General features: G+C 36.2%; 1 protein-coding gene across 5 annotated transcripts in view; it reads left to right on the top strand.

The window, feature by feature from the left end:
* The window catches only part of XRCC4 (X-ray repair cross complementing 4), a 174,576-nt gene that overhangs the window by 73,212 nt on the left and 84,584 nt on the right, over window positions 1-16,780 (top strand). For all 5 annotated transcript variants that reach the window (XM_065664059.1, XM_065664057.1, XM_065664058.1 and 2 more), the window contains exons 5-6: window positions 3,682-3,834; window positions 4,477-4,580. In XM_065664059.1, the coding sequence (XP_065520131.1) occupies window positions 3,682-3,834; window positions 4,477-4,580 (257 nt within the window). The remainder of the gene's footprint in view (window positions 1-3,681; window positions 3,835-4,476; window positions 4,581-16,780) is intronic.

Raw genomic sequence — 16,780 nt, 5'->3', positions numbered from 1 at the left:
ATCACCTCCTTTGACCTGCTGGTCACGCTCCTTTTGATGCAGCCCAGGATACGGTTGGCTTTCTGGGCTGCGAGCGCACACTGAAGCCTGTTCATGTTCATTTTCTCATTGACCAACACCCCCAAGTCCTTCTCAGGGTTGCTCTGAATAGTCACATTTCAATTTCCCTACTCTTGATTTTGTTGACCGTCATGAAGGTTTTGTGAGATTTTTCCTGTAGTTCTCTGGGGTCTTTTGAAGTGCAAGCCTGTCCTGCTTTCCATTCTGTCCGTAAAATGCCAAGCAAGTCTCATTCAGGAGGCTAAATCTGCCTAGTGCGAAGTCTGTAGGATGAATACCAGCCCTGATATGCTGCTGGCATTTGCCTCAATGTACCTGAGATAATCTGCTCAAATAGTTTGCTGCTGGCAACCCTGTGCCAAACACAGAAGTGGCTTCTACTGCTTCCCTCTTCAATTCTAGTTTCTGTGAAGATGAAAGGCAAGAGCAGGCCAAAACTCCCTTTGAAGATAAATTCCTTGTAACTCCCTTAATTTTTATAATCTTCCTTATTGTGATAAATTCCTTGTAACTCCCTTAATTTTTATAATCTTCCTTATTGTGATGACTTAAGTATAGGATTTTACTTGGCTAAACATTTCCTTGCCTCCATTGAATGACCCATACATAGCTGACACCAGTGTGAGAGTTATTGACTAGCTAGACTGTCCAGCACTTGATCTAAAATGATAAGATAAAAATTACCAAAGCATTATCTAGCAAGATGCCCATCCCTAGGAGTGTTCAAGGCCACGCTGGACAGGGCTTGGAGCAACCTGGTCTAGTGGAAGGTGTCCCTGACTGTGGCAGGGGGTTGGAACTGAATGATAGATAGGTAGATAGATAGATAGATAGATAGATAGATAGATAGATAGATAGATAGGTTATGGAAATTTTCAAAAGGATTATTCTGGAAATGCTGCCCTTGGGTGCCTGGGGCAAGTGTGTTTGTGCACACCTCTGGGATGGATGAGTTAAAATACCAGAGCAGACTAGCTATTTTTATTTCATGTAGGTAATTAATTAATAATAATCTGTAGCAAAATAAGTCCTTGGCCAATAAGACACAAGTTAAATTTCTGATTTGGGTGTGGTATGTATTTTGTATCAAATATGTAAAATTTGCATAGACAAGCCAAAATCAAAATAGCTGCTTATTTATATTGTGGTCAACTTAGTGACAGAATATTTAAACCACAAACAGTTTATAAAAATCCAGGCTAGGTCGTTGTGGTGCTTGAAATTGACTCTTCAGCATTAGCTCATCAAAATTCAATACCATTGCCAGTGCTGGGGGAAGGGTGAATCCAAAGTATAATAGAGCTTTGCCATAAGACCTGTAATTATTTTAGAGGACTGAGGACAAGGATAAATAGCAGAGATGTTGAATTTTTTCTTTCCAGTATTGGATGTGGAAAATGTATAAATGCCTTAAGTTACACAGTTCATGTTATCCTTTGTGAAGCAAATGTGATTGCTCTATGTTTAGGCAGGACTTAGGAACTGGATAGTTACCTTATTTTCTAAATTGCCTTATTTTCTCAAAAATCGTAACCATTACTATTGCTAGCTGCTTTCAGTAAGTAGTGCAAGCTTTCTGATAGCTATAAATTTGGGCACATCTGGCATGTTGAAAGTACTGCATTCAGATAAGAGATCTAAGAGTATAGAAATCGGAAGGCACGTGCAAATAAGACTTGCACCACTCTAACCATTAACTTCTGTTTATTTTTGTTGTACTTGAAATTTGTCTTTGACATGAGCAGCTTCTTCATTTGGCCTGGGGAGATGGTTCTTTAGTGAGACAAATCACATACAGGCACAAGCATGTGGCAAATTGCATTTAAGTTTGTAACTGATGAGGTATTGGAATGAAACCCAGCCAGTTTTGCTTGGTGGTAGTGCGATTCAGGTTATTCTACAGGATTTCGTACAGACAGGATTTTGATACAGACAGATACCATTCCCCATTTTACCAAACCCCTCATTTACCATTTTTATGTCTAGAAACATAATTAGTTTTAAGCATATTTGGGCACTTCTAGAAACCGTATTAGGGTTTATCATTCTTTGAGGACTGTCTACTTATTCTCCACTAAACAGTTAACTTTTGTAGGTGGAATGTCTCCTAGTATTTGATTAGTACATATTATCTTTCATTTATGAATTATTGAACCGATCTATATGGTAATGATGTTCTGCTATTTGCATTTAAATTAGATGAATTATTTATCAAGTATATCCCTAAAGCATTACACAGTAGACTTAATACTTCATGCAATTCTTTTCTATTGTCTTTCTTCTTACATCATGGTTTTGATCTATGAACAAAAGAATATTTATATAGGAAGTCTGTTGAAATTTCTAACCTTATAAATTATTATTTTTAAAATCTGTTTTGTGTTTAGATTTAATAACAAAGGGAAAATTCTAAAGTTTTTTACACAGATTGGTGAAAAGAATGTTTTTCATGTTATGACTGTTTGCTGTAATACTGTAGTTACCGTGATCAATATATTGATATTCTTCGAGATGTTTATTTGCTTGTTATGAACACAGGTGTTAAAATGTTTGCGGTTCAACCCAAAGACTAAAAAAGTTACAAAATACAAGAAGTATCTCAACTGCAACCAGTCACTTCTTTTATTGTGCTTATGTTTGCTTGTATTCCAGTCTTCCTTTATTTATGAGACTCCATATGTCTATATTCTTTATTTTGTATTTCCATTATGCTTTGTTTTATTGATACTGACTGACATGCACATGGATGTTAACCCTTTAAAACCTGAAGAATATTATACTCTGAAGATACTAAGGGCTTTTAAGACATTTTTATATATATTCTAAGTGTTGAGTCCTCTTCCAAGTAATTGTGATTGGTTCAGTGGGGGCTGCAGGTGTACCAAGATCTCAGCCCTGCATCTGTGCAATTCAAAATGAAGTTTGCAGCGCTGTTATTAGCACTGAATTTGTCTGAATGCCAGTAAAGATTAGAGTTTCCATCAAGTGTTGCTGTAGTGTCCGGTGAGCTTTGCCGGGAGCTGATTCCTGTGTCTTGCCAGCTCACCAGTACAACACACACAAGGCTGTTGGTGGAAAACAGCCAGGCAAAGATCTGTAGCACCCAAGTCTTCCTGGGGAGTCCTGGCAAAGAAAGAGTTCTAAATCTGTCATAGAATGACAGACTGATTTGGGTTGGAAGAGATCTTAAAGCTCATCCAGTTTCCACCCCCTGCCATGAGCGGGGACACCTTCCACTAGACCAGGTTGCTCCAAGCCCCGTCCAACCTGGCCTTGAACACTGCCAGGGATGGGGCAGCCACAGCTTCTCTGGGCAACCTGTGCCAGGGCCTCACCACCCTCACAGGGAAGAACTTCTGCCTAAGACCTCATCTCAGTCTCCCCTCTGTCAGATTAAAGCCATTCCCCCTTGTCCTGTGTATGTCCTTGTGTGTGTCCTGCTAACGTATGCCCACTTTGGTGAATTCAGCATTGAAACTCAGACGCAAGAAGTTGGATAAGTCCTGCATGGATTGGTATGGGGTTTCCTGTGATAGGAAAGCTGGTCTCATTACAGAATTTTCTTCTAGAAAGCACAGAATTTTAAAAAGAAATAATGTAACAATTACTTTCACATTGTAGGCTAGAAAAATGTGTGGTGGCTAAAGAAGAACTAGAGGCAGATCTTTATAACCGTTTTATTTTGGTGCTGAATGAAAAGAAGGCAAAGATAAGAAACTTACAGAAGTTGTTGAATGAAGCTAAAGAATCTGCAGCAGCTGCCAAATATACAAGGTATTTCTTAATGTTCCCAAGTTACTTGATATCATACCTAATGTATTGTTTACTTTAGCTTAGCTTCCATTCCTTTGACTCGAGCAGTGACTTAGTGCTCTTTCTGACTAAGTGCTTAGTTATCCAAAGCAGTAGTTGGTCATAAAAGCAGAGGATTCTTTATCACTGCAAATAGCAACATATTAATTTGGATGCTGTAGCCACAAACTAAATATTCAACTAATTTCTCCTTGTTTCTGTTAGGATGCAAGTGATTTTCCAATCAGAGCATGTCCCTGCCATTTCTGTAGGTGGTAATTTTATCATTCTCCCCAAATATTTGAATTCCTTTTTTCCTTTGAGGAAAAAAGAATCCCAAACCTAAATTTAGAAAATTTTATGTACTTTTTATTTTAAAAATATCCAGAGAAGAGGAATCGTTCTAATGCTGCTACATGCCTTAGTTTGTTTGCTGTTTTTATCTTGCTTTTTAACTTTTTAACAACTTTTATTGTCTGTCCTTGTATATGAGTATTATAAGCTGTTCAGTATGGGGACTCTGTGTTGACATATATCAGCTTACATTGCCTAATAATTATAAATTCTTCTAAAGAATAATAGATAGACAAGATGTGCTCTATTGTGTTTTTCTTTTTTTCCTAGGGATACTGTAGCTACTACTCAGATGGTTACAGGGGGAGAAAATGAATATGATGGCAGCACTGATGAGGAAAGTGAAAATTTAACACGGCCCTCATTACCACCAGGTAGGACAGAATGTACTGTCTTTCAGGAATATCACAGACAACCCAATCACTTTGTGCGAATAAACCTTAATGAAGACAAAATACTACCTGACAAATTGACAAATTGCTCTGTGACAAGCTGACCTGCAAGCCCTAAAAATATCTCTTCTGGAGTAGAGTATAATGCTGGCATTTTCAAATTTGAGAGAGGAAGTCTAAAAGCATGTTGTACAAGTGAAGGCACTGTCATTTCTTCCAAAATGACAAATTACATACTTCACAGAACTAATGACAGTCTTAACAGTATCTGAACCATCAAGAATTACATTTTGAATTCTAGGAATCATGATGTGTGTGCAGTGATTGCTAAAATGTACTTCCTGACAGTTTCAATGGTGCTTAAAAAGGGAAAAGAGAGGAGTTTTAACAGCTATAAAAAGAGCTGTGTGCCAAAATGGAATAAAAATGTATTTAAAGCAAAATTAATTTTGTCAGTGATTTTTTTTCCCTCATGAAGATGCTCATGAAACTTAATTTGACTAATTTTTCCATGACTAGAGACTTGTAAAGTGTATGGGATACAGCAGTTGCCCATTCTACAATACAAGATATTTCTGTAAATTGTAATTTTAGCAAACTAGTAGGACCATGCGGGACAAATGCTATCAAAGTTTTAAAATTGCATTACTGTAGAGTTGTGTATATACGCATATATATTAATTTCCCTTCAAGTCTGCAAAGTTTGCTATGGGTTCTCTCACTGGAGCCTTTTATTTCCACCATACGTAAAGGTTATCAAGACAACTTGTCACAGCATTTTCCTGTGCATAGAAGAAGTGTTCAACACCCTGATACCAGTGTCATTCAGCTTTGTATCTCATGATCCTGTTGAGGATTTTCTGATATAATAGTATTCAGTATTCAGATATAAAGTAGCCAGTGTCAGAAAACAGAGAAAGTTTCAGTCATGGAAAGAAATAGTTTTATATTGTACTATGCTTTTTTGCTCAGAAATCTTTGTTTTCAAGTGTATTTGGTAATTTCAGATAGTCTGGGGAGAAATTCTTGACATTTAGTGAAAAGGCAAGGAAAAGTGGAGAGTGTTCATTCCTTTGCTACATTCAGTGAGACTTAGCTAGGTCAGTGAGAGTTTTGAGGTAAGACATATTTTCATTTTAAAATTAAAACAAAAGCCCACTGCTCTTCTCAGGCAATCTGGACTGATGAATATTATAGAAGGAAAAATAGCAGCTGTATTTTTATTTGAGTTGTAAACAGAAATGTGCCTTCTGTTCCCTTTGAGGGATACAAAATTCCCTTTGAAGATTTTGATCATGAGTAGAGAGTTCTTTCAGCTGCAAAATTTGCAAGCAATGTGAAGACTATAAACTTAATCCTTTGGGTAACACACTCCAGTGTTTCAAGGTAAAGGCATTCTTGAACCTGCACAATAAGTATCACTTGGATCAGTTGATTAGGTCAGCTGTGTACACTCTTCCTGTGTACACAGCTTTGTCTTTTCATGGACAATAAGCACAGATAAGAGCTGAGTATCTTCAGTAGAATTTTCGCATGCATAAAGAGGTCTTAGGCAAACTGTGCCTCTATGAAGAAGATAGTAGCTCAGGGATGAGTGGCCTGAGCGGATAATGAAGCTCATTGCTACATCAAGCATCAGGGTTTGTGAGGCTTAAAACATAATGCAGATAATGCTTGGTTTTTTTCCTGTTTATCTTAATTTTCCAGTCTCTTACTCCAACATTACATTTCTTTTCCTATTGGATTTAGAATGTCATCGTGTGGGTTGCACAAGTCAACTGGAGTTAGAAGATCTTTGAGAATGTTCTAGTAGTTATCGGTGAAAGCCGCAATCAAGAGAGAAGATCATAATTAAAAAGCTACTGTGAAGGAAAGTGAAAGCAAGTGTGTATATGCATACTACACACATAAAAAGTGTGCATTTGTATATGTGCATGTCCAAAGTTGAAAAAGCAGGAAGCTGATGCTGGTGGGCATAAATGAAAAGTAGGAACTGCAGGAGGTGGCCGGAAGCCTGTAAAATCTAGACAATTCGAAATCAGCCAGTCAGGATATGTTAAACTGCAGAGATTAAAAAGCTGGCTGAGGATTTTTCTTAACCACCAATAATTGGTTTTCTTCAAGAGTTTTTTAGGACACTGAGGACATTCCAGGGGACTTAATAAAAACTGCAAATATTCAGAAAAAAAAAATTAAAAATTAAACATTTATTTATGGGTGTATTAGTTGGTTTTGATTTGATGCAAGTATTGGAACAAAACTCCATTAAAGAAAAATACAAAGAAAAAGAGTAAAAATGGTTAATTACAATCTTTGTAAAGGTGCAGAAAGTAGAGGTTCAAAACTAGGTACTCATGTCTTCAGTGATGAGATTACCAGCTGGCTGGTGAAGGTAAAATTAGTGAAGTAATTGACTGATTTCCATAAGATACCATGCTGCACCACATTTTATTCAAGAAACTAAAACATGAAAATTAACATAACACATGGCAAATATATTCTCAAATGAGGTAATATGTCTATCTTAAAGTATAAATAGAAAGTTAACAGTCCTTCTATCTGTAAAGTGTGAAATTTGAGGTAATTTATATAAACCAATTTGCATTTTGTGATACACCAGCTATAAACAAATTGTAAGACAGTGCAGTGCCATGATTTCCAGTCCTGTGACAGCTTTGACTTGAGAAAACCAAGAAAGTCTCAAGCTTTGCTTTGTCTAGCTCCTCCTGCCATATAAAGCTTGATGCTTCCAAGGATTGCCATCATCTTCTCTAGGTGGACCTATCTAACAAAGCCAAGAGCTACTTGGACAACATTTTCATACTGCTCCATACTGCAACCATTCTGGGCGGGTGGCAGTGCTCTGCCTGGCCTTGTAGGAATCACTTTAGGCTTAGCCACAGTAGTTTAGGTGATCTCTGCCTGACTTCTTACCAGTTTGTGACTTCCCAGTTTTGCCTGCCTCACCTGATAGGGAACCACTGGTCTAGTGTAAAGCTGCTTTGGAAATTAAAAAACATACAGACTGTTTTCTAAAGAAGAAATGATTGTAAAAAAAAAAAAAACAAAACAAAAAACAAACAAACAAACAAACAAAAAAAAAAAAGCAAAACCAAAAAATACATTAAAACATTAAGGGTGTGAAAATAAGCAAATTTGCAAAGCTATGGCAAAAGGGACTGTGTGATTCTTAAGTCAAGATATGATTTGGCTCCTTGGTGCAGTACTGTGTCAAATTTGGACATCCAGTTTTGAAGCAAAAATGTAAATGTTAGCAAGTTAGGGAGAATAATGTGATAACAGTGGAGGGATTAGCAAATTATTTAAATGAAAGTATGAGAAGGATCTTAATCATTGCTCTCAGGGTCTAGAAAAAACTACGTTGCAAAATTATATCAGTTTAGATTATGGTCTTTCTGTCATACAGAGGTTGGTGTTTAAGGACCTTGAATAACTGGAACTTAACATTAGGCAAAGACAAAAGTGGGACAGGTTGGATGGGGCTAGGGGCAACCTGGTCTAGTGGAAGGTGTCACTGCCTGTAGCAGGGGATTGGAACTGGATCAGCTTTAAGGTCCCTTCCAACTCAAGACATTCCATAATTCTATGATTACTTCTGACTGTTGGAACAGTTTGGAGTGGGTTATGATGGGTTGCGTCATTGCCAGCATGGAAATCACAATGGCGTGCTTTTAATAAAAAGACAAAAACTTGTTCATATAAGCATGAACTTAAAAGAAGTTCACAACTAATGTTATATTAGGGGTGGCAGATGGCTGTTTCTATGGCAGCTTTTCATCTATAACATCATATGAACTCCAGAATGAAACCAATTCTTGTGTCTTCTACAAAAATGAATTTACTCGTATACAAATATTCAGCAAGGCTGAGTATTTGACTTCAGATAACTTTTGCGCAGAAGTCATTTCCCTACAATGGCTGTTAAGTTGTAATCTAAAAGCTTACCTAAAAATTGAGGGGTTTGGCACTGACAGTACCATTTGTAGGTATGATTTATGGTTTGCTTTTTGACATCAGTTTCTACTTCAGAGCTTAAAGCCAAAATCAACTGAAACATGGTAGGTTTTGTCTCTAATCTAAACACTGATGTAGTTAATGCTTTATGTTGCAAGAGAACAAAATGGAATTAGGTATTTTAGTGTAGAGCACTCAGTAAAACAACTGATGTATAGGAAAAGTACAACATTTAGAAATAGCATAACTTTTATAAACAATACTTTGTGTCTTTCTATACAACAGCTTTGCGCATCATGCCATGAGGATGGGGAAATTTATTTACACTTACGAATGTAAGATTTATAAAGGCACACAGCTTCCCTGTTCACTGCAGTTTAAAATATTCCTGAGCAGCAGCTATATATATGATATGCCAGGTCATTGTAAATGCCTGTAATCACTTGTTTGAGAGAGTTTCTCAAGGACAGGGAGGAAATCCTACTATTAAGCAGTTCATGAATGGGGAGTTATGAATGTTTCTTAGGAGCATGGGGGAGGTTGCTTTTGGTTTGTTTTGCCATTTATTTTACTTCAGGGTTGGTATGATTCTGCTTAAGCCACCAAAACCAGATATAGTTGTTTCTTTCACTACTAGTACTTCCACAAAGTTCCAAGTACTTTTAAGGCAGTTCATACTTGAGACTGCTTCTGTCTTGTCTTGTTATTTCATTCCTCCTGCATCTAGTTGCACCTTGTCTTGCACTTCAACTCTTTTATCAAATATCTGATATTTTCTTTAGCTTGGCTGGTGTCTCTCATTTTTAGGATCCTCATTTTTGGTTGGGACCACTAGGTCCTGTGATAGTAGAACGATACGCATACACAGATGAGAAGCATGTGGAACGAGCTTGGAAAGATTACAGAGAGATGTTGAGAGATGTAATTTTTTTCGTAGAATTGTATAATAGTTAGTGTTGGAAAGGACCTTAAGATCATGTTCTCTTACCAGCAGGACCTGCTTGTTGGGTTGGGTTGTTTTTTTAATTACTTTAAAAAGGCTGGAAATTGCCAGTCTGTATTTCTGTTAGCCCATGAGGGTGACTTGGAGCTAAATGTAATACCACCACATTGATGGAGTAAGTTCCTGTCATTTTAGAGTGTAGAAAACCTTATTCTGATTAAGGACAATCCAGAATGCAGCACAACGGTTACCGCTTCCTCATTCTTCTGCTCGGTACTGAATTTTACTGTTATTATTTACTCTAGCCATTTCTCCTAGGGGACGCAAAATGCCAGTAAGATTATCAAAGGAAATATGATTTGATGTCATAATTAGCAATCATGGCCTTGCCATACAAATGGAAACCTTTTATTAACTGAAAAATACGTCGGTGGTCCATGAGTGAGGAAGCATTTAGAATAGGAGTAAGGATTGGATAAATATTCACCCTTTCTGATTCCTTCCTACAAGCTTCAAAGATAGATGAAAGGTAATAGTTTCCCTCTTCACAGTGTTTGGAAGATGACCAGGGAAGACAAAGTTATTCCTCTTCCCAGGTATATGATAGAACTGCAGGAAAAGATATAAAATACTGAAATCTATCATAGGTGTGAAGGATAATACAGCAGATAAGAGGGAACGAATGAAAGAAATGATTTTACAATTTATTATGTTATTTTTAGTTATAATGCTACTGTAAGTGGGTACTTGTAGACAAAACAAGGCTACTGGCCACCAATTTACAGTCAGCTTGCTTGCTTTCTAGTTTATTTTCTCTTGCCAATGGATTCCATAGTCATATTTCACATTGAAATGAGTGGAATTTGCTGCTCCTTGGGGTGAGGAAGGGTCTTGTGATCTGGCCTGTTGGATGAAATGAAATTTTATGTTCTGTGTTTCTCACCACAAGTATGGAGAGAAACTTAATATTATTAACTAAAATCTAAATTTAGAAACTAAATCCACACTTAATATTCCATATTAAGTGAATCCTCAGACTTCCAATGCTCATCCTTTCCTCTGTGTTTGATGATGAGGACAGGTTCAAAATTGGTTCTAATAAACTGGCTGTGATGCCCAAAATAAATAAGAGCAAACACCTTACCATTTTTCACTGTTTTACTATGCAAATGTTCTCATCCCCTTCATTCAGGTTCCTGCCTTGGGAATCATATATTGTGCCTTCAGGAGGCTATGACCCTTTAAATTTAATTAGCTCTCTTGTGCAGACCAAACCACTGGTGGTTTGATGCTGGTGGTTTATAAGCTTTTCCAGCATTATTAAAAAAAAAACCCCAGCCTGTTAGAGCACCTGACTGTGGCTGTGCACTTCAAGATCCGTCAGTGAAGGCTTCTCTTTTAAAGCCTGTTTTAAAGAGTTTTAGAACTTGGCTATTTTAATTGACTCTAGCTTTACATTATTATTCTGTTTTTTTGTCAAGCTATAATTGGGAATGGTTCATCCCAAGGAATAATCTCATTTCCCTTTCCCTTAAAGCTGTAGATACCTTTTTTATGAAACTTGGTATTGAACCCCCTTTTTATTTTTAACCTGAAACCTGATGGTTTTATGCCTGTAAAACATTTGCTATTGTCAGTCTGCTTTCCCTCTGTGTTATACTAGGTCCTGTGGTCAAAATGCATTTACAGTATGAATATCAATGTACTTTTAAAAATCCTATTATGAATATTGAACTAAGAGGGATTAAGAAGGTATTAAAAAATACTATTAAAATTATTAAAACTGTTTATAGCTCTGCATACACCTTATTGCATGTGCTTCAGTATATAGTGATGCAGCTGAGTGTGGCTGCCTCTAAATGAGTCATTATTTATTCAGTTAAGTGATACAATATAATTGTAATGGATTTATGATTTAGTAAGGCTGTTGCAAATTACTAAATTTGGTGATGGATCAAACGAGTAGAGTACCTAATGACCACACTGCAGGTTATGTGCAATAGAATTGACTAATACAAAATAAAAAATAAAAGTTTTTTTTGTGTATTAACCACATCACACTGTTAGACATGAAAGGATTTTATTTCCTTACTGTACATGTTTTTCAGTATAATTTAAGCTCGCTCAATTCATCAAATTAACTGTTTTTATCAGAGTTAAGCTGAATTGTAAGACTGATTTTAGGGTAATTTTCAGTTCAAGCTGGAAATTCTAAACTTAATGCACTTCCATGACTGCCGTTGGGCAATAGTCATGGAAAACCCCATGTTTGGGTTTGTTTTCATTTCACCTCAAAAGTAGTTTAAACATTTCAGCAATGTACATTTTGAACAGGGGTAGAATTATTTAATATTTTTCTTTGAGTTTAATGTATCCGTGAAAAGAGGAACACTTAAAGTTCCAGTCATTTAAAAAAAATAAAAATCCAATCCATGAATGAAGCAGTACCTTTATAAATTTTATCTTTTTCCATGAATAAGCAGGTTTTTCCCTAAGGATGTGACCTATCTATATGTTTGTATGGCTTGCTGGGGTTCTAATGTGCCCTCTACTCCTCTTCAAAATGTGTTGTACTTTCAGGCTTGAGGGCCTGAAAGTATTAGCAATGTTAGGCAGAGATAAACACAATGAGGATGTGTTATGTAGAGGACCAACATGTTCCTGTGAGACACATAAAGGAAGTGTAGATCCTCCTTCTGTTCTTGCCCATATTTCACACCAATTTGGCATGTGCCCAATAGGCTGTAATTAGAGCAGAGCTGGACATAAATTCCTTGAATCAAGGCACTTTTGCACTGAGCATGCACATTCTGGTACTTGTTTCCTGTGCAAAACCCCTGTAACTTGACCATCTACAAGACAGCACTAATTCAGTGAGGCCCTTTCTTTGTTTTCATGAACTACAGAAGGCCTATTTCAACACACGCTGGTTGAGAATGTAATTCATCAGTTGTGAAACTATAGCATTAGTGGTGCTGGAGCAGTGCCACAAACAGCCCTGCTCTGTTTCATCCTCCTTCGATAAATAGTTAAAGAACAACTGGTTATCAGGTAAATAGGAAACTTCTGACAGTCATCAATAATCTGTCTGGGGTAAGCCCCATTCTAACAGTTTTTGTTTGTTCTTGTGCTTTTAAGTCACAGACTCTGCGTGTATTTGTTCAGTGTCGAGCGTAATGGTCCTTTTAGATCTGTTGTAATTGAAAGAACTAGCAATAATTATTCTTCTTGTGCCAAAATATGTTTTAACATGAGTTATGGACTACAGAAATTAGCGAATTTAGCATATAGTGACAACAGTGCTTTATTTTCATCTGTGTAAACTTGCCAATGAAACTGCTGTATCACACAATTTCATTATGAACTTCATGCCTCATGCCCACACTAAGCAATTCTAAGAGTCGCAGCTCATAAATTGTTCACCAGAAGATGCAGTCAGAAGGTGACTTTTGCTTGGGATTGTTTTGAAAAAGTAAAAGTGAGCCAGACTATTTTGGAGGACTTGTGGGTGGTTTTTTTGTAGTTTGTGGTGGTTGTTTGGGTTTTTGTTTTTTTTTTTTTTTTTTGTGGTTTTGTTTTGTTTTGGTTTTGTTTGATTTTTGGTGGTTTATTGGTTTTGGTGGTTTGGGTTTTTTTGTTGAAGGAGTCATGAGTGTTATGGTTTAACTACTTTCAATATAAATAATAACCAGGTCTAAGTTAATGGGGATTTTTAATTTTGTGTTCAGCTCACACCATTTATTGTGATAGTTTTCTTGTGCATGTTACTAAGCTAGGTGTTTGCTTCTGGTGTCTGAATGATTTTATATAGACATGTAATTCAGAGAGGAAGAAAAGGCATCAAAAATACGTAAGTATACTTCATGGTATACTGAAAACAAAGCCATTCACATGCATATAGCACAATGCGTTAGTATTCCCTTTTCTCTTGGAAATATGGATGTACTTTAGAAGGGTTTATCTTGGGTTTAGCAGTATGAGCTCTTAGAGAAGTGTCCTTTCATCAAAGAGGAGTATTGGTTCTTGAGAAAAATGCTTCCTGCAGGGGTACTGATAGGAAGTTTCTGTAACCCTGAACATTACAATAAAAGCCCTTATCTTCAGCTATTGAATAGGCTGCATATCAGGCTCAACTAGCAAAGCCCATATACCGCAGATTCTTGCAAACCAGAGGGTTGTGTTTTCAGTGAGCAGCATGCTCAAGCTGAGTTTGCTGACATGACTTGAAACCTGTAGCTGTTGCACATTTAACAACAGCTTTGACAACTTTAAGATGATTTTTTTTTTTCAGGTTGTCCTAAACTTTGTGTTTCACGTATTACTTTGCACAGTAACAAGTGTGCACTTCTGAATTGTGAATGTTGCTTTCTGTCTGACAAAATGCTGGAGGGGCATTTACTCTGGCCACCTGTGTAGCGTCTACTGTAATAATTACCTTAATTACTTCCCAACTGTATTACAATACAGCCTATCTTGATTGCTGTAGATTGCACTATAACCCATGGTTGTTTCCTTGGTTTATTACTTTTCCAAATTTTCCTTGTGGTTTTTTTTTGTTTGTTTGTTTGGGGTTTTTTTTGGTTGTTGTTGTTTGGTTGGTTTTTTTTGTTTGATTTGGTTTCTTATTTTTTCCACTCTTAAATTTTTAACTTGAAATTTTCTTAACTAAACTTTACACTGTGAGTCTGGTAGGTCTTTGATAGATTTAACAGTTGGTCTCCCTGTTTGGGTTTGTTTCCTGTAGCTCTTTTTCATTTCTTTAAACCCTGTGAACACTTGGTTGGAAACATAGTTTATCTCCTAAAGAAATGGCAAAAACTTCATACTATATAAAATAAGAATAGAATAGGGCCTTATTTTCTTTTGATCCTTTAATAGTCTTTTATTAAGAAGGAAGTACCTTTGCTTTATGGGCTAAAAGTGACAAATGTACACCTAAAATTTTTGTGTTTGGGTTTTGGGCTTTTTTTGTTTGGTTAGTTTTTTTTTACTTCTTCTCTCATTCTCTGCTCTTCTGTCCTGCTTATTTCACTGGATATTTTTGTTATTTATGTCCGTCTCAAGTAATAGGTGCTGTCATAAAATCACTTTCCTATCTATCCTTTAGCTTTCATTCTTAAAATAGCACCTATATCAATCTAAGAGATACTGAGAGTGAAATGGTAAAATTGTATTCAAAAAAGGTTGCTTTAATTATTTCTTTGTTGAGCATTACACTGGAAAGCTGAGAAGTTCGTTTTCATCTTTAGGATTTAAAGGCTCTCCTCCAGGAATGTAATGCTACATACCTCATGTACACAAGTTTCATGTAGAACATGAGGCGTTTGTAAAATGGAAAAGGGGGGAAAAAAATGGCTTTAAAGTAATTCAGAGACAATAGGCAAATTACATCTGTAATTACTTTTCCTGTTTTTATCGTATGTTTTGTTGTATTCTGCTTGTTTTTAAATATTAACCTGAGCTTGTTGATTTATGCTTCTCTACATACAAGCAGCCACATGATCTCATAAAGTGACTATTGGCTACAAAACCTGTGTTCAAGGAGGTCAAACATGAAGTTTCACATGTATGTGATGGAGGAGAGACTTTTTCAAAACTAAAGCTGTCAGCAACATCTTATTAGTGTTTTTACATACTGTATAAAGGGGAAAAAAGATATAATGCCATATCAAAAGTATCATCAACTCTGTCTTCTGCTTTTAATTTTTTTTAATTGAGACTAGAATCTTAAACAGGGAGACCATGTATTTCCTCGTGCTTACAAATGCCTCATGTTATTTACATAGTTGTTCGTGTGTTTAATTTGTTTTACTGTGGTATGACACACATAATGTGACAATTGCAAGAGCAAAATGGCAATTCATGAGGCTCATAACTTTACATATATATAGGAAGACAGGTGCAAAACCTGTTCTCCAGTCTTACAGTGTATGTTCTAAAACAGAGTCATTTTTACTGTAGTCACACCAAATCTCTGAAAGTCACATGTGTAGATAAAATGGTGATATGGGTCTGTACACCCTGAATATGACTCCCCTGTCTCAGAAGCTAGAGATGTAACTTTTCTTTGAAAAGGGTAGACTTAAAAGCATGATCAGAGATGCATTGGGCTTTCTACACCTTTCATCCCCTGTTCACAGCTCTTTCCCTAGTGACAGCTTTTCTCATCTTCCTGTGAGACAGCAGTTAGTAGGTGTGATTTTGATCACCTGGGACTAATAATCACACTGAAATCACTGGGCTTTCTTTTGTATTCTTTACAATTTAGACCTTTCCCAAGAAGGTATCCTTGTAGTCAAGCTATTAACCTTTTCTTCCCTTGTAGCTTATAAAAATGTCATTAATAGCTCATTTATAACTCAGCTACCAGATCTGTCAGTGTGTAAAAATACATGTTATCACTCCTTTCATGCAAACAAAATTTGGATGCTCAGTATGCTGCTTGGTATTTAATATTCTGGAAATATGTGCCTACATTTGAAATCTAAATATAAATGAAAACGGGTACCCAGTTTTAATTGTCGTTTTTTTAAGGAATGTGGAACACAGAACTTAGGCTTTTTTATAGATACTAGTTGTATCCAAAATCAGCATAGTTAAAATAAAAAAAAAAAAAGGTATAATAGCATATGTTTATATGTACCAGTATTTTGGAATATATGAAGAATATAATAAAAATAAAAAATTGCCAGTTATACCATCATGGTGTTTCTTAGTCTCTCTTAACCAAATAACCTTTTCAGTAATTTGAAAGACACAAGCAAAAGAAATTAGTGTGCAGTATTGATGTCCATGGTAGAAAACCAGTTTACTGTGCCAGTTTCAAATCTCTCCCATTTCACTGCTAGGGCATTCCTTTGTTTAGTTTAAGAGGTTATTTTTCATTTAGTAAAAATGTTGAAATTTCTTAGAAGAGTGAACAAGCACTTCATTGGAAACTGTGCCGATAGCTAAGAATCTCTAATGTCAATAATGACCCAAAGTAACTTCCATGGTTTCATTAATTAATCAGTCAATAGCTTGGAAAGTTACTCCTGGCAACCAATTCAAAAAATGTACAATGCAGGAAAACAGGTAGAACCTAAACTTAATATAAAGCTGCTTTTAACACCAGAATTTCATTTTGGTATAACTTTTCTTACTCGCATCTGAGGTCTGTAGATAACTAGAGAAAACTGCACAAATCCCCTTTACATATGCTTTTGACATTAAACTGCTGGTTTGTTTTCATCACCATGTTTTTACATCTCAGTGTAGTCTTTAT

This window comes from Lathamus discolor, chromosome Z, assembly GCF_037157495.1.
Source record: "Lathamus discolor isolate bLatDis1 chromosome Z, bLatDis1.hap1, whole genome shotgun sequence".
NCBI classification, from domain to species: Eukaryota; Metazoa; Chordata; class Aves; order Psittaciformes; family Psittacidae; genus Lathamus; species Lathamus discolor.
The sequence above is the reverse complement of the archived record's forward strand: the minus strand, read 5'-3'. Positions and strand labels throughout refer to the sequence as shown.